The following is a 23,824-nucleotide window of genomic DNA, read 5'->3' as shown; positions in this document are numbered from 1 at the left end:
GCTGTTAAAGTCAGTCGGATGCAAAGTTCATGGATGTACTGTGTGACTCTGCAGGTCAGGCCTTTCTGCCCGTGATCAGAAGCTAATTCTTAATAACCAATGCATGGAAGCATCTCTGAGCCCATATCTTTATCCATCCATCCATCCATTTTCCAAACCGCTTATCCTACTGGGGGGTCCGGAGCCTATCCCGGAAGCAATGGGCACGAGGCAGGGAACAACCCAGGATGGGGGGCCAGCCCATCGCAGGGCACACTCACACACCTTTCACTCACACTCACACCTACGGGCAATTTAGCAGGTCCAATTAGCCTCAGCATGTTTTTGGACTGTGGGTGGAAACCGGAGTACCCGGAGGAAACCCCACGACGACATGGGGAGAACATGCAAACTCCACACACATGTGACCCAAGCAGAGACTCGAACCCGGGTCCCAGAGGCGTGAGTGCTAACCACTACACCACCCCCCCACATCTTTATAATAATGCATAATTAATCTCCCATTTGAAATGTATTCTCCTGTGCTTTATTAATGGATAAAAACTATACTTTGTAATCAATTAGTTGCCATTTACGTATCTAGTAGTTTGTTTATGAATTTGTATATTATTTTAATATGTAGACAGCTTTACAGTGCTGCTTTGCCATACATTACATTGCAACACAAACAGATAACAGCCAGATTACCATCGTAGCGGGAATGTACATCCATAGTTTCCTTTGCTGTCAGAGTTAACACTTTCATCGGGTCCCCTAAATGCCAGCTACCCAATAATGAAGTCGCATTAGGGGCCATACTTTTAGTACGTACGCACATTTTATCGATTTTTTGGACCCTCCCCCCCCCGTACGCACAGATACACTGGGTAGTTGACCCCCCCGCGTAAGTACGCATGGGCGATCGTCAGTCGACTTGTAATGATGTCATGAGATTTACTGTAATAAAATCACTTTCAAATAAAACGAAATGCAACAAATAAGACTTCTTTAATTCTTATACATGTAGTACTTCAGTCGGCACTGGGAGGAATAAGCTAAGGACTAGCGTATTCCTCAAAAGTCGGCATAATCATGGCAGACGCACTTGTGAAGAATTCTGGAAAAAAAAACTTGGTTCGCTGGACAGTTAATGTGCCATAATGGCGCTTGGAAATTTGAAATTACATGAAAACTCCTGAACATTCGCTAAAAAAACTGTTTACTCCATGCGGAGGCCAATATTGAACTAAAGATGTTTTGAATTATATACACGTACGGAATGCAATCCAGCAGGTCAGGTATCGTGAACGAAACACTTAATTTTGAAATTTCTCAAGTTGATTCACCCCCCCCCCCCCCAGCATACGCACACGTACGCAAAATTCGGTCAAATTTTCAGACCCCCCTCCCCCCTTCCGTGCGTACGTACTAAAAGTATGCCCCCTTAATCAGCTTTTTCAGAATTTCATAGATTTTCCTTACCATGTCAGTGTGTCTGGCTAACTGTAGACACATTCCTTCATTAATCAAGCTCAGATCTCACTAAGGTTGCCACTTTTGATTCTAAGAAATAAGGTAGGCCAACCCTACGATAACAAAAATATCATTATTACAAGCCTACCTTATACATTCTCACCAACTCTCCAAAAATATGTGACACAATTCAATTCATCCCACAATAAATTGTGCCAACTGGCTACCAATAAAATCTGCAGAGCAGATACAAACTGTATTAAAGAATAATCAGAAAACCATCTCATTCCCCACAACTTCAGAATTCCTGAGCTGTACGATGTCCCTGGAACACTTGCACAAAGATCCACAGAATGTTTATACGGCAGATGATTGCGTGTACAAGACTATAGCCTCCGTTTTCGGCTGCCCTCTGACATGCAGTTCCAATTTTGGGCGGATTTGAGGGGGAAGATGTTCATGTGTAGATTTTCATCTATGTGTTTTTGTGAAGTGGTACTAAGATCCATCAAAGAGTAAACGGAGTAATAACTAATAATTATTCTGTTCACAAGGGTTAGCCTGATCGGTTAATCCTTCTCTTTGCTGCTACAAAGCAGTTCTGCTTTAATTTTAATGTGGTTTGTCTCTTAATTGGATCACTTCCAGTTTATCACCTATACAAAATGCCTGAAAAGTCGTAAAAAGACCCATTTTTTTACATCTACTATTTCCTTCTTTTCCTGCCACACAAAGCTGCTGCTTCATTTTGGGGCAATTTGTCTGAAAATTGAATCAATATAGATATTCATCCATATAATGTTTTTATTAAGTAGTAATGTGATCCATGAAACAGTTTTTGTCTTACCACATTCGCAAGGTCAAATGCCATCCGCTTTCATCCTTCTCTTTGCTGCCACTAAGCAGCGTTGCTGTACTTTCAAGGGGATCTGTCTCAAAATTTAATCAGATCTAGATCACCCATACAATCTCTCTGCAAAATCTGAAGAAGTTCCAAGAAATGTTCTTTGATTTATGGTCTTAACAGGCAAAGCGTCTGCGGCGGACCAGTCCAAAAACAAATGTCTTCCCTGTTAGGGAGATACAACAATGTCGCAGTTGCTTGGAAGACGCTGAGAACTTTGGCGACATCTAGTGGTGAATACGCTGGAACTGCAGGACGGTACTTCGAATTGCTATGGAATACGGACAGCTATCCACAGTTTATACGACGGAATTGCTGGAAATGCCGGAGTGGCAAGTAGGCCTTTTCTTTTTACATAGTACTAATTCATAATATATATGTATATATTTTTTTTAAATGTGTTCTTGCTTATACTATTACTAATGTAAAGATGTTGCCATTGTGCTACCTTAGTTAACCAAATCAAAACCGATTTTCTCACTCGGAGCTCTCTCGTTTGTAAAAGCACAAATAATTATTCTGTCGTAGTTATTAGACTTTTCGACGTACAATATACCATCTCCTATGAACTAGCTTAAGGTAGCCTGTGTGACGAAAAGGTTTGATTAGTTAGTTAGTTGTGAATTATTCGGGATGGTTCGACGTAAATATAAACACCCCTCTGCATCACGTGTAGATACTATTCACAATAATAACCTTGCAGAACACTGATTCAATACTTAATCAAATGCATTATTGAAAGAAAAAACTTCCGATTTTTGTATATTTACAATTTAACCGAACATAGACAGTGGACTGCACGGAATCTGGATTTTTTTTCCAGACGAAAACCTTTTGTTTCTTCTAAACTACCTAACCCAGCTTTATCCACGTCATTTGGAGCACTTTCTGTAGCGTCGTTGCGAGATCATTACGTACGTTTTATATACTTATCATCACGATTGGCAGATTCGCATATAATCCATCGGTGTAGTTCACCTTATAAGAAATGGGTATCCTTATAATAATAGTGCCACATACCAAATAAATTTATGAACACAACATAATGTCATTTTAACGGTGATATATCTTAGATATTGCATCAAAAATCAGTTTTTAAAGTAAGGGATAGAGTTTAGAAAGGAAAGTCACTCGTCGGGATGTGAGGAATCTGCTCCAGCGAAACGCCAGCGGAAAATCGCAGTGACTGATGGAGAACAGGCGAGGCTCGCAGGTTAGTGCGCGATGGCCGCTCGTACTGTTTTATTATATTTTTGTCGCGAATTGCTATTGCACGGCAGTTTTGGAACGAGGTTGTTTTGACGGAATATTTCCGCCGCCCAAATGTCCCGCTTGACGGTGTAAGACTATGCATTTTGGTTTAGCGTAGCCCTGTGTTTTGTCCGTACGTTTAAGGCCTCTGGCGAAGCGGCGGGCTCGGAGTTTCGGGCGATGCGGCCGGCGAAGCGCTCGGGGGGCGGCGCAGGAGGCGCCGGCTGCCCACCTTTGATTGGAGCCGAACCGCGTACCTCGTTAGGACTGTCTTTGCTGCAGTTGGCCCGTTGCGTCACCTCCTGGCTCCCCGAGAGGGTGGCCAAGCTACAGTATACTCGCTTTCACTGGCAAGCATGGCTGCGATTTTTGCAGTTGGAGCGGGACGGTCGGGTACCTCCTCGGATGCGGTCTGTGCTGTGCACCTCTGCCGATTCCGACATGGTTACACGATGGTGTGTTGGCGCAAATAAAACGGAAAAGTCCCGGAACGAAGAGCAATTTGTCTGCGGCCCATCGCGCGTCCGGGCGGTCGCTTTGTTAGACGCCCCACTCATCGTTAACCGGACGACCGATTACCGGGAGGCTCCGCGCCTAATGCTGCGAGCGACCCTATGACCGGCATTCTGTCAGTCGGACCTGGCGTACAAGTGGGGAACAACTGAATGAGTTTAAACTTTAAAAAAAGACATGCTGTTGATAAGGCCGAGCGGGTGTTTTGTCCCTTTCGTACCAGCCCACCTCCGAGAACCGAGAGGTGCCGCGATCGCTTCTAAAACCTGCCCTTCGTCGGACGTGCGTTTGGAAGCCGCTTCGGGTGCGCGTGGAAGTAAATGCTGTCTTGTTCCTGCCCCTTTCCCAGTGACAACATGGATCCTGACAGTGGGGTGGAAGCGCAGCGAGCTGTCAGTCTGCAGTGGAAAAGCTACAAGCTGATCCAGGACCCGGCCATCCGCAGGGTCGCCCAGAAAGTCTACCGCTACGATGGGGTGCACTTCAGCGTGCCGGTCAGTGGGTCCCCTGCAGACCGCCAGACCTCCGTCCCTGTGATACAGAGCTTGTTTATCGTTGTTCTTATGCACACGTTATTGTTCATTTGTTTGCTCTCAGTGCTTTATAGCATTTACACCAAGATTCAGTTTTATATGTTTTTGATGCATCATCCGTGTACAGCAGTACTTTTAAGTCTAAGAAACATTACGCAATATAATGGCTTAGATGATTATTAATAAACTCATCGATGCTGGGAAAGTTTTTGTTTTTCTTTTGGGAGTGAATTCCTTTGAAAAGCTGAGTTGTGTGTGTGTTTGGGACATTGTCAATGCAAAGTGGATCTGATCTGACAGCCCTGCTTAGCCAGACTTGGCAAGCTGCAGTGTACTTTTTGTTACTGTGGACAGTGGATATCAATATTCCTTAGGCTGGGGTGATAAACATATGGAGATCTGTGGACACGCATTGAGAAAATAGAGGAGTTTGCCCAACAGCGACTGTCACTACTTAACAAAATGCTTAAATTTGTTCTCTATGTTTTGTTAGTGCTGGTCTTGCTGTTTTGTCACTTACCTGTGTGCAGAGATATTTTGAGGATAGACTGAAAGTCACCTGTCTGTTAGCTTCCTGTCGTGTTTTTCTCCCTTGAGGGGGCATGGAGCTGAGTTTGCATGTTCTGCATGTGGCTGACACTTCTGCCTGTCTCAGGACTCGGGGTTCACCCCAGTGGGGGATCTGCGGGACCCCCGACCTCGCAGGATCTGGTCCAAACGTGCAGAGCTGTCCCTACCGGTGCCCAGATTTAAGGTCTGTGTCCTGACCCCTGCACCCACCTCCTTGCTGAATTTGCTCAAAGTGAGCGCCTCACATGTAACGACATGCCCTGTCTCACTAAACAGCTGGACGAGTTCTACGTGGGTCCGATCCCCCTGAAGGAAGTGACCTTCGCGCACCTGAATGACAACATCCGGGAGCCCTTCTTGGCGGAGATGTGCGCCAAGTTTGGCGAGGTGGAAGAGATGGAGATTCTGTTCCACCCGAAGACACGCAAGCACTTGGGCCTGGCCCGCGTTCTTTTCACCAGCACCAGGGGTGCTAAGGACACCGTCAAGCACCTGCACAACACTTCTGTGATGGGCAACATCGTCCACGCGCAGCTGGACATCCGAGGTGCTCCCCTATCAGCTTGCCCGCTCTTGTTTTGTGCCTAACCTCCATATGCACGTGCTTCTGTTACGGCTACGTGACGTTTTTTCTTTGCTATCCTGTAGGTCATGTAGATCCAGCCACTGTGCAGTTAATTTCTGCTCAATATCTTTTTTTTAATTTTTTTTCTCTTTTTTTAATTGGCCTCAAGTATCACCAAAGATTTTTTTTTTATTATTGTTTAAGGTCAAAGTTTGGGGACATTTTGGAGACTCTGGGTCAGAGCTGAGCGATTGATGAGCTTGTATGTGTTTTAACTATGCCTAAGGCAGGTCAGTTAAAAAAGGTGCTGTTTAGTGACTCAACTTTAAGCCAGAAGTACCTTTCTTGTTGGTGGGAATGGAAGTGGAACAGTTGTTTTAATCGCGTTTCCATTGTAGCCTGGTGCTTTAAAGTTTTTCTAAAATTTTCGATTGAGTGGATTAGGAATCTGGGTCGAGGTTTGGAAGGTTATGGGTTTGAATCCCGTAGCAGGCAGAGTAATGATATCACTGTTGGGCCAGTGAGCAAGGCCCTTAACCCCAGCTGCTGCAGGGACGCTGGGTGCTGGCTGACCCTGTGCTCAGAGCCCAAGCTTTCCTCATCATCCCTTTGGACAAGCATCTGCTCAGTAAATAAATGCATGTGCTTAGAAACCCAGTTGTGAAGCAGTGAATGTTACTGGCATGCAGATTTGCTAGGTGCTTTTTAAGCACAGAAAGCTGTTGATATGTATTGTACACCTGAGCTCTGAATGATGTGACCTCGCATTGTGCGGTGCTGTGTGGGATGTGTTTCCCCCCTGACTTTTCCCTCTCTTTCTCCATGCTCAGGCCAGCAGAGGATGAAGTATTATGACCTGATAGTGAATGGTACCTACACCCCTCAGACCGTCCCCACTGGAGGGAAGGCCCTCTCTGAGAAGTGCCCGCCGTCTGCGCCCGCCAACCCCGACACGGTAAGGGAGAAGACGCCCTCCTATGGTCTTTCACAGTATTGCGTGTAGAAGATACCGTACCGCTGTCTCGGCCTGTCTGACATCACTCATCCCCTGCTCTTCCACTCCGCAGTCTTCTGACGTCCGGCGCAGGCTCTCCGTCGACTTCATGGGCCCGAGTGTGCCCCCCCTCACCCCAGGCAGCACCACCCCTTGCTCCGCCGATACCGGTTTCAGTGAGCCGCGCCTGGACACGCCTCCTTCCTCCCTGGGAGGGCCCTTCACCCCGGGTTCCTCTGCATCTTCCCAGGGCGGGGGCACGCCCTACACTCCTCGCTCTGGGACTCCCTTCTCCCAGGACTCGGCCTTCAGCAGCAGGTCTGCTTGAGATAGAGCTGGCATCGTCGCTTAAACTGCTAGATTCCATACACAGGTCATTGGCTGCTGTATTTAATCTGGACAGCGCCATCTACTGGCAGTCTTGTTACTGCTCTTGGCCAGTATATCCGTATTGTTAAAGTGGTTGATGGGTGAGGAGTGTGTAACCCCCAATCTAAGGGACCTGTCTCTGTCTTGTAGGCATGGGAGTCTGGGTTACGGAGGAGCCGCCGGTGCTATGAGCAGTAGTTACCCTTCTCAGGACATGTTGCCCTCTTCCTCCTGCTCCTCTTCTGCTGTCTCCTCGTCTTCCTCCATCGGGGGATACAAGACCTCACGCTACCTTGATGAAATGCATGCACCTCCCCAGGAGGGGCCCCCCTACCACTGGGGTCGCCCCCCTTACCCTCCACCTGTCTCATACCGCCCCAGTGAGCCGCCTCCTTACCCCGCCTATCACAATGCTGGGGGCAGCGGGCAGCATTTGCACCTCCACCCTCCACTTCCTCCTCCCCCTCCTCCTCCTCCCACGTCCCAGTACGAATCCCCCATGGTCTTGGAGAGGGACAGGGAGCGAGAGAGGGACCGGGACAGAGACAGGGACTCCGTGGGCCGGTACCCGGCCGGGGTAGGCTCCCGGCGCTCCTCCTATCACCATCAGCCGCCAGAGGCCGGCATGGCCTCCAAGTCGTCCTCCTATCATTCCCATCACCATCACCACCACCATTCGGAGCGCCGGGATGAGAGGGGCTACCGCAGCGGGAGCAGTGGGGGCAGCTCCAGCTCGCGATCCGGAGACCATGGCCACCAGAGACACAGGAATCACCACCATTCCCACAACCACCATGGCGGGGGCAGCCGGCGCAGGGGCAGCCGGGACAGGGAGCGGGATCGAGACAGAGAGCGGGATCGAGAGCGGGACAGGGAGCGCGAGCGGGATGGCGAGTTCCCCAGCAGCTCGGACCTGCGCTATGCCCCCGGTGGCTCCGGCCCCGGCCGTCCGGCCACACCCATGTCCTCCAACAGCCTGTCCCCGCTCCCCTCCTCTTTCCCTTTCACGTCAAAAGACACGCCGGTTCCCGAGCAGGAGCCCAGCTCAGCGTACCGCCCACCGGGGAGGGAGCGTGGACCAGCAGGTGATAAGGACTACCGCCATCAGACCCCTGTCGCACCGCCGCCGCCGCCCCCGCCACCTCCCCCATTGCCCCCAGCGTCAGTCATTGCGGCAGCAGTCGCAGAGAGCTATGGTCCTACAGGCTATGATCAGGAAAGCCCCCCACCTGAGGAGCAGTGGGCCAAGCTGAAACGTCGGCCCAGCACGCCGCCATTGCCTCCTCAGACATCCCTCTCCTCCAAGCCTGTCCCATCCTCTCCTGCCCATCCCTCCATCACCTCCTCCTCCTCGCCATCCTCTACCTCCGTTCCCCTCCACGGCCCACCGCTGTCTCCCCCCAGTCCCGCCGCTGACCGCAATTCGTCATCTCCGGAGCCAGACTCCACCAACGAGAGCCTGCCGTTCGTCTACCATAGCAGCAGCCTGGACTCCCGAATCGAGATGCTCCTGAAAGAGCAGAAAGCCAAGTTCTCCTTCCTGGCGTCAGATGACGAGGATGAGGAAAAGAGGGACGAGAAGCGTGCCGACGGGGATGAAGCCCATGCCAGGGGAGTCCCCGCGGATGGTTCTGGGGAGAGGGTCTGTGAGGGTGAGGTGAAAGAGGGCGGCGGTGAGGAACGAGACCGGCGCAGGAGGCGCGAGGGGAACAGAGGGTCGGGCGAAGCAGATGGTGGCCGCGCACGCCGAAAGGCAGAGCGGGAGAGAGATCGTGAAGGGCGCCGCAGGAGGGCGAGGAAGGAGGGCGGAGGTGAAGGCAGGAGGAGCCCGGCAGTGGCCACCGCCCCTTCTTCCACCTCCTCAGCCCACTCACCTCCCCCAGAGGCCGCCTCAAGTCAGCCGGGCCCTGACCAAGAAGAGGACCCCAGCTCCGGGTCAGCTGACCCTCGTAAGAGACATGGAGCACACACGCCCCCAACTCTCAACGGACAGGGCCAGGTAAGGCATAGCCGTGCCATGACTGTGGGTGTCCTGTATTAGTGCTGCCTGGGGATGTGGACCCATAAAAAGCGCTTATCTTTACCGGGGCTGTGGATAGACCTTAGAAATAGTGTCACACTGACATTACTGTTAAAATGACATTGAAGGAGCACTTTTACACCCTCTAGTGGTGTTTTTGAGAATAGCGGCATCTCTGTCCAGTTACTCGCAGAAGCAGTGTGCCGATTGGTGCCTCCTCTCCGCAGGCTTCTCCCCGCTCCTCTGGTGAGGACATGGAGATTTCGGATGAAGATGAAAATCCGGTGCCGGCCGGCACTTCTCACCACACCGCCCTTCCCTCCTCCTCGTCCTCACCCACCCCCTCATCTCAGTCTGTTCCACCCTCCCAGACCCCCGACCCCTCGTCTTCTCCCCCTCCCCTCTCCGAGTCCACTCAGCACTTTGGCAATGTCCTGCCCCCACCCATGCCCTCATATCCACCCCACCTGCCCCCGCCGCCACCACACGGCTTCTCCCTCCAGCCCCCTCCTCCCCCCGGGCTCCCCCCACCCCTAGCGCACATGGATCTCCACCCGGAGTTCCCACCTCCCATCCCCCCGCACATCTACGACTACAGCCGCTCCATGGAGCTGATGAGCCAGTACAGCGGAGGGGCCCCCATGTCCTTCCAGATGCAGACGCAGATGCTGAGTCGGCTGCACCAGCTGCGCATGTCCTCCAGCAATGGCGCAGCAGCCCCCGGCGAGCCACCCCCGTCAGACTACCCCCCATCTTTCCCGCACGACTTGCCCCACCTGCACTCCCTCCCTTCTCACCCTCACCCCCCTCACCCGCACCATCCCTACATGGACCAAGAGGGAAGCGGCACTCCCTTTGACCAAGACCACCGCTACATGCCTCCGCCAATTCCGTACCCGTTTGCTGACCCTCACGCCCCCCAGTTGCCGCCCCCGCCCCACCACGGCCTCCCGCCACCCCCCTCCTCCTGGCCCCCTCACCTGGTCCCTCCTCACTTCCCCTCTTACTTGCACCCACCCCCTGGGGCTCCAGCACCATCCCACTTTGGCCCGCTGTCGCCATCGGCCAGCTCCTCCTCGTTTGCAGCTCAGTTTAGTGCCGTGGGCGGCCCACAGGTGCCCCTGCTCCCGCAGCACCCCCACGAGGCCACCGTGCGTCTGGTCCTGGCCGCACTCATCCAGGAGATGAAGAGCATTGTACAGAGGGACCTTACCCGCAAGATGGTGGAGAACATCGCCTTCGGCACCTTCGACGAGTGGTGGGAGCGCAAGGAGAGGAAGGCCAAGGTTAGGGGGCGGGGCTTCCGCTTACCCCCACCATGTCCTTAATAGTTAGGATGTGTAACTTGACGAGAAGCGTGTTACTGTGCACCATGCACTTGTGCATTCTTGCTGTGAATCCTGTGTGAGGCCAGTCAGTCGATAGAACTGACAGGTCTGCTAGTTTTAAAAAAAGTGTATGTCAATCTTGTTGTGAACACTTGTGAAGTGTTTTCCTGGTTTACAATGACCACTTAATTGTAAGATCAAAAGCTGAAGCTAGGAGAAAACCTAGATATGCACCTACAAGATGATACTGCAGGTGAAATTCAGCATTTCCTATATGCCTATGGTCAAGGTGGAGGGTTCCGCTGACAGGTTATTAATCTGTGCTGTTGCTAGTGGTCAGAACGCAAACCAACCAGTAAGGACAGCGGTAGACATGCTTCAATAATTCATGCGTATATTCGTTGCGCTTGTGTTAAATGTGTTAAAATCGATAGCCTGCTGTTATCCTGGGAGCATAACCAGGAGCCGTTAATGGCCCAGCTGGGAGAGCCAGTAGTGCAGGAGGTGCCATGAAGCCCCACAAACACCTGGGTCTGCGGGACTTTGCTGAAAATGGTGCTCCTTCCTTCCAAACCAGCCCTTCCAGACGACGGTGCGGGGTGTTTCGGCCAGCCGAGGGGAGGAGGAGAAAAAGGAGAAGGAGGAGAAGGAGAAGGAGAAGGCCAGCAGCCGGCCACGCGAGCCCCTGCTCTCCCTGGTGGACTGGGCCAAGAGTGGCGGGCTGGAGGGCTTCTCCCTGCGGGGGGCGCTCCGCCTGCCTTCCTTCAAGGTAGCTGGCAGAGGCAGTCCTTGCACCGACCAAATTTGAAGGGCCCAGGGTGGGGAGAGTGGGGGGGGGGTAGGGGTGTTACTGCTGACCAGTGCTGTTAGTTTTTTACTTTAGTTTTTATTTTCATGCTGTTGTCAGTTTTCATTGGAAATCCAGTTTAGTGTGGTTTCTATTAGGTTTTATATAGTTTCAGTTTTAGTAACTTTTCTGCTCAAATGAGTGCACTCTTATTGGGCGAAACATTACACATTAACACGTTATTACTGTAGCTAAACAGCATTTAAACTTTAACGGAAAGTGATGTTTGTTTTTATTTCAGTTCTGGAAGCAATGTCTTAGTTGTGCCCTTGAGAGGTAAAGTGGGCCATCCCACAAAAACAAAGTTTTGAGAAAATAAGCTCCAAAGTTGAATTAAAAAAAAAAAAAACAGTGTGCCTATACCCTACAATTGATATATATCATAGGTATATATCACAGAGGTATGACTTGGATAATAAGTTATCCAATTGAAAATATTCAATAAAAAGGGGGTAGGGGTTAAAAATGTGGGATAGCCCACTTTACCTCTCAAGGGCACAGTTGTAGTTTATAATCATATATCGTTCCATTTTCCGAAAATTTCACTTTTAGTTGTAATAGCGCTAATGATAATGCTACTGCAGATGCGTCTTTTGTGTGTTGTGGAGGGGCTGGCCTGTGAGCTTTAGCATTGAGTGTTTCACCTCAGGTGAAGAGGAAGGAGCCCCTAGAGCTCCAGGAGGGGGTGGACATGAAGAGGCCCCGCCCATCCACTCCCCCCGACGAGGAGGACGAGGGTAAGCAGTTTTTTTTCCTTCTTTCGTTCTTGCTCTTACTTCCCAGTGTAGTTTCAGCAACTTGTCAACTTTACTGTAATTAGCACCTGACCCACTGCTACCAGTAAATACTAAGCAGAGTGCAACCTTATGTGGTATCGGATAAAACAAACAAAATTGGTCAATTCATCCAATTCGTCCGGGTCGCGGGAGCTCCAGAGATACCCAGACCTCCCTCTCCCCAGCCACCTCGCCCAGATGTCCTCAGGCATGTCCAGCCAGGGAAAAACCCAGGCTCTTGCAGACCAGCCGAGATGTATAATCCTGGTTATGCCATGGGGTCTCCTCCCAGTTAGACATGCCTGAAGCACCACCTCAGCTGCTTCCTTTCAACGTGGATGAGCAGCTGTTCTTCTTTGAGTCCCTCCTGAAAGGTCCAAGCTCTTCACCCTATGTCTAAGGCTGAGCCCAGACACCTGGGGAATGACGCTCATCTCCACCGCTTGTTGTCTTTCTGCTGGTGGCTACCCAGTACTCCTAACCATAGGTGAGGGTAGGAATGTAGTTTGACCAGTAAATCAAAAGCTTAGCCATGTGAGACCCACCTGTCAATCTCCCACTCCATTACTTATAAATGGGACCCTAAGATACTTAAATTCCTCTGCTTGAGGCAATACCTATTCCCCCACTTGGAGGGGACAGTCCACCCTTTTTCGGATGAGATCCGTGGCCTCAACTATTCCCAGTGCTCACTGGATTTCACTGCTCAATGAAGCCAACAGGGCCATATTATTACACGAAGCAAAGCTATGATTAGGCGGTCAGTGAACCAGACGCCCCCCGCCCCCCCCCCCCCCCCTCCAGAAGTTCTATTTGTAAAAGTTATGGACAGAATTAGTAACAAAGGGCAGCCCTGAGTCAACACATTCCAGGGACGAGTCTTACGACTCCTGCTAATGCAAACCAAGCTCTCGCTGCAGTTATACAGGGACCTGATAGTTTGTAACAGTGGGCCTCATAGCCCATACTACTGTAGCTCTCCCATAGGACCCAGAACCACCTGAGGGACATGATCGTTAGCCTTTTCCAAGTCCACAATACACACGTAGACTAGTTCGGCAAACTTACATGAACCCTTCCTCATCCTTGTGAGAGTAAAGAGCTGGTCTAGTGTTCCATGTCCTTGATGCAATCTGCATTTTTGCTCCTGGGTCTGTGGACCTCTCCAGTACCCAGGCATAGACCTTCCCAGTGAGGCCAGGAAGTATGATCCCCCACAGGTGGGAACAGACCCTCCAGTTTGCTTTCTTACTGATTGGAACCACCACCACAGTTCAGAGGCACCAACCTCCACAAAGTGTTGAAGAAGCATGTCAGCCCAGACAGCCTATAAACCTCAGGAACTTAGGGCGACTCTCATCTACCCCCAAAGTTGTACCACCAAAAGAGTTTTTTGACACCACTTCCTCCAAGGAAGCCATGTTAGTTCACAGAGAACTCTTTCCACTGCCTGACTGCCCATATGAGGTCAACTGTACTCCATCCCTGCTGTGAACAGCATAAATACGGCCCTGCTTCCCTCTCCACAACCATCTGATATTTGCCAGAATCTCTTCAAGACCAACCAAAAGCCATTTTCCGTGGCATCACCAAACTCCTTCCACGTCCAAGTTGGTTTCCACAAATGCCAAACGCCTCTGCCAGTCGCTTCTGACACACCCCCACTATACGTTTGTGTCTACCAGATCTATCCGGCATCTTCCCCTGCCATCTGATCCAACTCGCCACCGGGTGGTGATCAGCCGACAGCTGAGCTTCTTTCTTCACCTGAGCATCCCAGGCATACGATCTTATCTGATCTGATCATATGACTATACCATTTCCCCAGAAAATGTAATCAGGGGCGGTGGTCCTCAGCTTGAACCTTGGAGAAATACAGTTGAATACCTCTAGCCTGGTTCTGATGCCAGGTGCACCGATATGCTGAAACATGGTGTTTGTTATGGACACACCGGGGGGTGTTAGCACAATATCCAATACCACTGCTCGAGTTCAACCCTTTGCAGGGTTCACTGTTGTTACCTACGTGAGCATTAAAGTCCCCCCAGTAAAAGGATGGAGTCAGTGTATTAGATTTTTTCTCTTCTAAAAATTGCACCCCCCCTCACTCTCTTAAAACTGAAATTTCAAATCTATATCTATATATCACTGGATATATAGATATATATAAATCAAATCTATATAAATTGTCAGTCATTAGTATGATTGATGCTGGCTTGGTACCATAGAGCTCCTGGTCCGACAGGCTGTTTGCCACCCAGGTTGTAGCACCAAACCGCAGCCTCCTTGCTGGTTTTGACCTCCTCCCAATTCCGTGCCTTTATTGATGAATGGCTGTAACCTTACCCCGTGGCGGATCCCTCTAATCGGATTCCGCTGCGCTCTCAGCTCAGAGAATGCTGTACTATTAGGGCCCCACATGATGTTCAAAGGCTTGCCAGCCTCCTTTTTGATTTAAATTTTAAATCGAAGACAGGTGACTGGTGGTGTCTCCCCAGGTGGTGTCAGTTATTGATGTGGGGTCATCTGGGGTTTCTGTAGAATTTTGAAAGCATGAGAATTTTTCCCCGACCCGTGCAGGTCGGACGCCCATAACAACCCGATTTAATTCTCCCATTAAAATTCAGTTTCCCCAGTTTTCTGTGAATCTTTGAAACTGCAGTTCAGTGCAAAAGAGGGACCTGGATTTTCCGAGGAACTTGAAGCCTTTGATCTCTCTAACACACACACACACACACACTGTACATGTTTTGTTTTTTCTTCCTTTTTTGAGGTAGTTAAAAAAGCGCACTCTATCTCTCAGACTCATACCAGGAGAAGGGTCCGGACGCCCTGGGTGGGCGCGGCGAGGAGGATGGCGACCCCAGGGCCACGCGGGAGAGGCGCAGGGGGCAAAAGAGGATGAGGCGGCAGAAACAGTTCGAGCTGGACAGCGAGGGAGAGGAGACATCCGACACCTCCTCCTCCGACAAGGTGCCGTGCTGCTGTTCCTAAACGCACCCCAGACATCTCTGGCCGACCTGCAGCCAGGATGAGACCCCAGCCCTGCTTTGCCTATAACGCTGCGCCCTCCTGTGGCTGCTGGATGGTCTTTTTAATTGGCTATAATGAGCCAGTTCCCTTGTGTTCAGTCACACTGAACAAGCAGGCTGGGGAGAGTGTGTGAGATCCCTGCTGATTTCCATTCTTCTGTTTTTATTTTCATAGTTGCTGTAATCTCTTCTGGAACAAGGTTCCTGGGGCCTGTAACAGTTACCCCACACTGATTTTATATTGAATCCTCATGTATATGCAGCCATGTGGGGTTCAAAAACATATCAGTCTTAGTGCTGTTGGCCACAGGGCCGGACTGAGCGTTGAATTTGCCAGCTCGTAATAATGGACCGCTTGATATCAGCTTCATCTGTCCAGATGACTGCGTAATACCCCTAGTTTTGGAAGCTCTCCCACCCCTTTCCAAATGTGCCCCCCGCGCCTGTGTGCAGCAGGCCTCTTTGCCCTCACTTGACTGATGATCCCATTGCACTTCTGCAGGAGGATGATGAAGATGAGGAAGACAGCGATAAGGAGGATGACTCTGAGGGTAAGAGCCGGGCTCGCACTCCTGCTGTTGGTGTGCCATGCTCCTCTGGCCCGTTCGCTAACCACGCCCCTTTTCCTCCCAGACGAGGCGGTGAGCGGCGACAGTGATGACGAGAGCGAGTCCTCGTCCTCTTCAGAAAGTGGCTCCTCATCCTCCTCATCCTCGTCTTCCTCCTCGGAGGATGAAGAGGATGATGAAGAGGGGGTCACGAGGCCGGGGGAGAGTGAGGGAGTGGACACCATGGACGAGTCCACTATGGACAGCGCCATCTTGGATGTGGAGCGGGAGGACGAGAGGTATCTAGGAGCTGGTGGCCTCCCAATCTGCTGCCTGTCCTGTGAAGGGAACACAGAGCATGTTTCGCGCATGTTAATGACCTTTCCGTGCTGTCTCTGCTGTGCCAGGATCCGTCTCCAGGGGGCGACCACCAGCGCCGAAGGCAGGAGGGGATCTGATGCCAGAGCAGGTCTGTGCGGCATTTTGGGATGTGTAAGCGGGAGCATGAGCATGACGAGGAATGTGACACTGTGAGTGACTGGGGGTGTCAGTGTGATACTGTGAGTGACTGGGGGTGTCAGTGTGGCACTGCGAGTGACTGGGGGTGTCAGTGTGATACTGCGAGTGACTGGGGGTGTCAGTGTGATACTGCGAGTGACTGGGGGTGTCAGTGTGACACTGCGAGTGACTGGGGGTGTCAATGTGATACTGCCAGTGACTGGGGGGTGTCAGTGTGACACTGCCAGTGACTGGGGGGTGTCTGTGTGACACTGAGCGTGACCTGGGGGGTGTCTGTGTGACACTGAGCGTGACCTGGGGGGTGTCTGTGTGACACTGAGCGTGACCTGGGGGGTGTCAGTGTGACACTGCGAGTGACTGGGGGTGTCAGTGTGATACTGCGAGTGACTGGGGGGTGTCAGTGTGATACTGCCAGTGACTGGGGGCCGTCAGTGTGACACTGAGCCTGGACCGCTGTGACTCAACATTCTTCCTCCTCCCTTTTGTAGCTAAAGGCGACGCACGCAAGGCTGAAACCGAGAAGCAGGCGGCCCAAAGCGGCCCAGGCTTACGCCGCCCCCCCTCGCCCCCACCTCCCCGGCCTTCTTCCCCCATCCCTCTGCTGCCCCCCCTCAAAAAGCGCCGCAAGACCGTCTCCTTCTCCACGGAGGAGGTTGACGGCAAAGCCACACAGGCCCCCGCCCTCTCCATGCCCCCCACATCCCCATCTGCGTCCCCGGCCCCCACACAATCTCTACTTCTGTCGCCTGTCCGAGCTCAGCCGCCGGAGTCCATCCTGACCTCCTTCTCCCCTGTCGCTCCGCCTGCTGCTCCGTCCGCAGCCCCCACCAGTACCCGGCCCCCACCGGTGCTCCTCCCCTTTGCTTCCAAGCCTGGGGAAGGTGGAGCACTCTCCCCGTCTCCTTCAGCGGGTTCAGTGCTCACCGTGCCACCACCAGTCCGCTCCCTCCGTCCAGACGAGCCGAAGAAAAGCCCCGGGGCAGCCGCTCCCCCCCCCACTCCCCCAGCCAAGTCCCCACCAGCTTCCAGGAGGGGCGCCGCCAAGGAGACGCCCCCAAAGTCCCTGCTGGTCCCGCCTCCACCTGTCTGTCAGACGGTGCAGAACCTGCCCCCCGACCACGCCTCCATGGTGAGGACATTCTATGAGGAGCCGGCTCCCGTACTCCCTATCCCATCTCCTGTCCCAGCCCCCAGGGGTCGCCCCCGAGGCCGTCCTCGGACCGTCAGTCTGTCGGCCACTGCGCCGCCCCCCATGTCACAGGTGAGCCCCGAGGGTGAGGACGGAGCAGAGAGGGGGCACAGGTTGCGTCTGCGCGAACAACTGGGTGCCACTGGCCTGTTGCAGCTGGCAGGGACCCCAAGCACGGGCACGGCACCCACCCCCGACCTCACCGTTCTGGCTGACGTGGCTCTCAAGCTGGAGCCCGAGGCTCAGGACTCGGAGGAGACGGAGACGTCAGACGAGGCGGAAGAACAGCAGCAGGCGCTAGGACCAGAGGGGGGGAGTCTAGCTGCGGGAAGCAGGATCACGCTTCACCCCGAGGGCCAGTTTGTCTGGCTGGAGCACAACTACTGCAAGCCCCAGGTGCACCCTGCCGCTCCAGCCACTGCTGGCCAGAAGAAGGCCAAAGCGGAGCCCCACCCAGTGCTGCTCCCTGCAGACATCAACCACCACGCCATGTCCGGTGTGCTGGAGGCACCGGAGGAGGTCGTGGGGGAGCCACAACCATTCAAGGAGGAGATTTCGGATCTCTACCCGCCCCTAGGAACTCTGACTGGGGTCGTGCTTCTGGGCGAGGCTAGGGATGCTGAAACCAAGGCCCCCGTGGCCCCTGCTGCCATCGCCACCCCCAGTCAAGCGTAGGGGCCCAGCGGCCAGGGAAGCAGATCAGGAGGAGCAGGAGAAAGGGAGGAGCAAGGGGAGGAAGAAGAGGAGGAAGGAGAAGCAGGAGCAGCAGCAGGCAAAGAAGAAAGAGAGACTGAGCAAGAAGGAGAAGAAGAGGAAGTTGGAGGTGAGTTGGATGTGTCGTGTGGACGTTGCGCTCCGCGCTTCTGCCAGCCAAGCAGAAGCCCTTCATAGAATGTTAGCGGACAAGTGTTTGTGGTACTGTGCGGCTCGACCTATGGCCTGATAATAACCAGCACGCATTCTGCCAGTAAGTGTAGTGCCTGCACCCTTCTTTTTGCCAGTTCAACACTTTAATGGTTTCCGATCTTCCCGGCTAGGAGCTAGAGCTGGAGGAGGTGGACGTGGAGCAGCTGGAGCCCGGTGAGCCATCCGAATCTGATGAGTCGGATGAGGATGAGGAGTGGCGTGAGCCGGAGGAGGCGAGGAAGCCCGAGCGGCGCAGGTCCCGGCCCAAGGCCTCCGCCATGCTCCCGACACCGACTCGCACCTTCCAGCCACGCAGCGAGTTTGAGCAGATGACCATCCTGTATGATATCTGGAACGTGGGCCTGGATGTGGAGGACATGCGGCTGTTGAAGGTGACCTACGAGAAGCTGCTGCAGGAGGACCCCAGCACGGACTGGCTCAACGACACGCACTGGGTGCACCACACTGATATCCTTTCCCCTCGGGCTGCTGCCATTCGTGGGAGCCTCTGCGCTGTAGGGAGGTCGGCCGCGCGAGGTCGCGCTTGACATGCTCCAACTCTCATAGCTCGCCAACTTGCCCGTCCCGCCGTGGCTGCCACCCGTGCTCAGTTTGGGTGGGGTGGGGTGGGGGGGGGTTGGGTTACTGTGGTATTTCAACCTGCTTGTCATCATGCCAGATGACAGTAAAACCGTTCCTGTTTCTGTAACACAGGAAAAGCGAGCCTGAAAAAACTCTGTAAGGGTTTACGGCCATCGGGAAGTAGAATTTATGGAGGAGATGTGTCTGGGGAAAAGCAGCCAGAGCAGATTTCCATACTGGTGAAATGCGTAGGATGAATACGTTTTCCTCCTGTATTCTTCCCCGCTTCGCCTTTCATTACGGCGTGAGACGCTCCTCAAATAGTATGTTCCCAACTACAAACATGTGATCCTTGACCACGGCCGCACTCACCAACATCCCCAACCCCCGGCGCAAGAAGAAGAACCCAGATGAGCAGCTGCGGGAGCACGTGACAGGCTGTGCCCGCAGCGAGGGCTACTATGCCATCAGCCGCAAGGAGAAGGACATCTACCTCGACCTGTACCCCGGCTCAGCGCAGGAGCTCGACTATGACAACCTGGTGAGGAGTCTGATCTGCATTCCCTACCCCGGAATGACGTCACACTCATGCTGGCATGCTTCCGAGGAACCCATATTGTGTTAGACTTCGTCACGCGTCCTGGTACAGGAAGCAAAGTGCCATCTGCTATCCCTAGGTCAGTTCAGTAGGGACACTAATTTACGTGAATTGTCGCACGTCGGTTTGGCAGACTCTTCTGGAAGCTTCCTTTTGGGGTTTGGCATCTTCCTGTTTACTGTTTGATGAGACCCTGTGATTTTTGGTCTGGGTTCCCAAGAGAGGAAATCCTAGGAATGTCTGAGTAACCCTAAGTCCCTCCCTGTGCCCCCAGGCCACCAACCGCGTGCTATCAGAACGTCGCTCCGAGCAGCGCCGGCTTCTCAGCGCCATCGGCACGCAGGCCGTCATGGACTCTGATTTGCTGAAGCTCAACCAGCTCAAGGTATGAGTCCCGCCGCTGCCTTTGGTGTGTGTTTGCTCACCCGCATGTGGCGAATCGTGACAGACTGCAAGCTCGCCTCAGTCGGCTGCCATCCAGTAATGGTCTCATCCCCCTCTCCCTTCCCCAGTTCCGCAAGAAGAAGCTCCGCTTCGGCCGCAGCCGGATCCACGAGTGGGGGCTGTTCGCCATGGAGCCCATCGCTGCCGACGAAATGGTCATCGAGTATGTGGGGCAGAACATCAGACAGGTACCACCGCCCATCACGTGTCCCGCCATTGCCAGTCCCGCTATGACAATGCTGTCCCCTGCATGTCCCACCACCACCCAGTCCCACTCTGATACCACCTCCCTCCGTATGTCCTGCCACTGCACGGTCTCACTCTGATGCCGCCTTTGTGCTCTGACACCACTGCCTCGTGCCCTCAGATGGTCGCTGACAATCGGGAGAAGCGCTACGCCCAGGAAGGCATTGGCAGCAGCTACCTGTTCCGGGTCGACCACGACACCATTATCGACGCTACCAAGTGTGGCAACCTGGCCCGATTCATCAATCACTGCTGCACTGTGAGTTCCGCTCCGTCATCCCTGCCCTGCAAACCTGTGCTCCCTTTCTCCCCTTTATTATTATTACTATTATTTTTCTTATGCATCCTCGTCTTTAACGTGCCTCCACTACCCACCCCCCAACAGCCAAACTGCTACGCGAAGGTGATCACCATCGAGTCCCAGAAGAAGATCGTCATCTACTCCAAGCAGCCCATTGGCATCAATGAGGAGATCACCTATGATTACAAATTCCCCATTGAGGAGAATAAGATCCCCTGCCTGTGTGGGACGGAGAACTGTCGCGGCACGCTCAACTGATGCCCCCCCCCGGAGGCCCCTGTTTTGAGCAAACACGCACATGACCCCCCCCCCCCCCCCCCAAGGCACATTGACCTCTTTTAATAACTGGGTGAAAAGGGGGTGACCGTGTAACAACGGCATACTGTGCCCCCCCCCCCCATGTACCCCAAAAGCCACCCCCCCCCCCCCCATTACTGGCCTGTCATTCTGCAGGATTTCTGCTCCCTCCCTCAGCCTGGACACAGATGCCTGGGTAGCTGAGAATGTTCTAGGTCCGATCACACTGCCCCCATGCCCCCCCCAGCACCGCAACCCTGTCAGGCAACCTCATGCACAGAGAAAATGGTCCATTCCAACCTGAGGCTGGCTGATCCCCGTCCATTTGGACATAACCAGGCCCGGATTTCTGGCCAAGTTCATCTGGCCCTGATTGTGCAATTTTTTTAAATGGTTCTTTCTAACCCTCTATTCACTTTTCTTTTCTTTTTTTTGTGAGTTGGAACAAAGGGGTTTAGGGGGTGGGGGTCCTGCCCCGAGGTCCCCTTTGATTTTCCAACCACATAAAAAGCAGGATACCCTGGGTTTCCCAAACCTCGTGTCTGAACAGTTTCTTCTCCATATGGTAGAGCAGAAACCGCTCACGTTGGAATGTTTAAAGAAAGACTAGCCAGTTCATTTTAACGTTTTATCAGAGTTTTGTTTTAGTATTCTTAGTCTGCCATATAAATGACTAACCCCCCCCCCCCCCCCCCCCCACTGGGTTAGACCGATGCGACTATGGTGAGCTGGGCGTGTAACTAGGTCTGTCAGGCCCTCGTCCCCCAGGCCTGTGGCTCTGGGCGTGGTAGAGCCTTGGTTGGGTAGCTGGGGCCTCTTGGGCCCTCTTAGAGTGTCATAGATGTGGCAGCACTCCAGCTCCACCGTGTTTCTCATCAGCAGCCAGGGTGGTCTGTAGCTCTCGGGACATGTCAGTATTCCACCTTTGAACTTTTATCCTTCTTTTTGTTTGTCTAGGAATATGTTAAGTGTTGGAATTACCCTTTACGCTGCCTCTTCCCTCAACTAAGCATCCGCCTCACTCTGGTATCCCTACTTATGAGTTTGTCTTGTAAGCGCCAGCCCTCTCCTGCTTTCTCGTGACTCCCACAGTCAGGGAAATGGAGCGGGACCTGCCTCGTAGGAAGGTAATGACACATTTCCTAGGGCCGTTCACTGCATGAGACGGTGTCACGTCCTGGTGGTGAGTGACGTTCAACCCACTGGTTCGCCCTGTTTATGATTTCCCTTCCCGTAAGAAACTCTCAACACAGACGTCAAGCCCTTCCGGTCTTCAGAATCTCATCGATCCTTTTCCCATGAAGAAAAAGATCTGTACAATAATTCTCGTTCCATTTCACACCAACCTGCATAGTTGTAACAAAAAAAGTGAAAAAAAGCTCAACAAATTAAATGTAAATATTGTAGAGGTGTTTGTTTCTCGTAGAAACACACTGGTATGAGTCTGTAAATATGTTCTTCCTTTCCTACTCCCAGAAAACTGTACATACATTTCCATTCAGTTCTCTTATTTTTATTGTTGTTTTAATTTGATTTATTATTTTAATATTATTTGCAATATTTCTCTTGTATTAATGCGTTGGACCCTTTATTAATGGTGCATTAAAGTATTTTTTAAAAAAAGCAGCAGTCGTTATTGGCTGAAATGGACCATGACTGTGTTCGGAGTGATGTGGCCTTTGTGCCCCTCGCTTGTGGCCCCATGGTAAACCACGGATATTTGTGGGAGGGGGAAATGGATGATGCTGATATATTTGTTCCAAATTCCAAACCTCACTTTGCCATCTTGGTTTGGTTTAATAGCGTATAAACAAAATGATTTCTGACTTAGCGTGAAAGCATTAACTAAACTTGTTTGGCCATGACGTGTCTGTGGTATGTTATTTAAAGTTCTTAATCGTTTGTTTGAAAGGGTGACTGTTTCCGTATATACTGTTTTGCTCTCAAAAAGCGCTTTTTGGTTAATCTTAATATAACTGTAAAAACTAGAATTCAGCAGCTATTTTGGTCCTGGGGTAGTCATTCGTTCCTTTTTATACTCGGATTTGTGCTGATATTGAATTCAGTTTATTTTTATTTATCACCTTTCACAACAGAGTGACCTCTGTGATACTTTATACCGTTATTAAGATAATAATGCAAAAACATTTTTAAAAAAAATAGTGTGGGTTGGCTTGTTAAAAGCAAGGTGTGAACTGTGATCAAGGTCAAGGCACAATCCCGGACATGTGGGAAGGAAGGCAGAGAGCATGCGTGGTCAGAACATGCATAGACACACGAATGGACAAGCACAGTAGATAAAATTGGTACGTACATCAGCACCAGCAGCCATAGTTACGGCGTGTTATGTGAATTGCGGGTAGCTAAAAGGTAGTAATACGTCTTCAGTCGACATTTAAAGATTAAGGCATCCCGAACATAGGGTGACAAACCGATCCACAATATAGCGGCCCTGTAACAGAATGCTTTACTGCCAACCCTCACTTTCTTTGATTGTGGAATGACAAGGAAACCTGTGTTTTCTGATGCGAGTGGATGAAGCGACTTGTAAAGTTGAAGTAGTTCTGTTAGGGAGACAGGAGCTAAGCCATTAAGTGCCTTATATGTAAGTAGGAGAACTTTGAAGTCAGCTCTAAACCTAACAGGAAGTCAATGCAGGGAACTAAGAACAGGGGTTATGTGTTCAAACTTCCTGCTCCGGGTGACGATCCGAGCTGCTGCATGTTAGATATGACGCAGGGTATTTAACGTGCACTGTGTGCTCCCTTCTAGTGATATCTGTAGTGATCTTAGGATTAGTAAGATGCATTGGGTTTAAAATGCTAGCCTTGGCTAGCCTGACGTGTATCATCAGAGCTGTCCGGAAATGGAAAGTGATGAAGCAGCCGCATTCCCGAAACAGCTGCCACGGGGCACCGGGCCAGGCTCAGGCTCCCGTCACAACGCATATATGCGCAGGGTGATTTTTATAATGGCCGAAGAGCGTCAGTCGGCAGTAGGTCTTTTATTATTTCAGTCAGTCAGCTGCTTATATGTAAAT

The 23,824-nt window shown here is 51.9% G+C and overlaps 1 protein-coding gene across 1 annotated transcript; it reads left to right on the top strand.

Moving 5' to 3' along the window:
* Positions 1-2,640: 2,640 nt before the first annotated feature.
* On the top strand, positions 2,641-20,862 carry setd1a (SET domain containing 1A, histone lysine methyltransferase). The gene is given in 22 exon segments (XM_048991302.1): positions 2,641-2,692; positions 4,470-4,614; positions 5,309-5,407; positions 5,500-5,770; positions 6,619-6,743; positions 6,856-7,100; positions 7,302-9,150; positions 9,399-10,457; positions 11,077-11,268; positions 11,996-12,083; positions 14,926-15,095; positions 15,657-15,705; positions 15,788-16,001; positions 16,110-16,171; positions 16,710-18,066; positions 18,068-18,233; positions 18,448-18,784; positions 19,267-19,439; positions 19,771-19,881; positions 20,009-20,128; positions 20,308-20,445; positions 20,572-20,862. Coding segments are annotated over 21 exon segments (7,137 nt in total). The 5' UTR covers positions 2,641-2,692; positions 4,470-4,476; the 3' UTR covers positions 20,746-20,862.
* The last annotated feature ends 2,962 nt before the right edge of the window (positions 20,863-23,824 follow it).

Source organism: Brienomyrus brachyistius, chromosome 22 (assembly GCF_023856365.1).
Source record: "Brienomyrus brachyistius isolate T26 chromosome 22, BBRACH_0.4, whole genome shotgun sequence".
NCBI lineage: Eukaryota > Metazoa > Chordata > Actinopteri > Osteoglossiformes > Mormyridae > Brienomyrus > Brienomyrus brachyistius.
The sequence above is the reverse complement of the archived record's forward strand: the minus strand, read 5'-3'. Positions and strand labels throughout refer to the sequence as shown.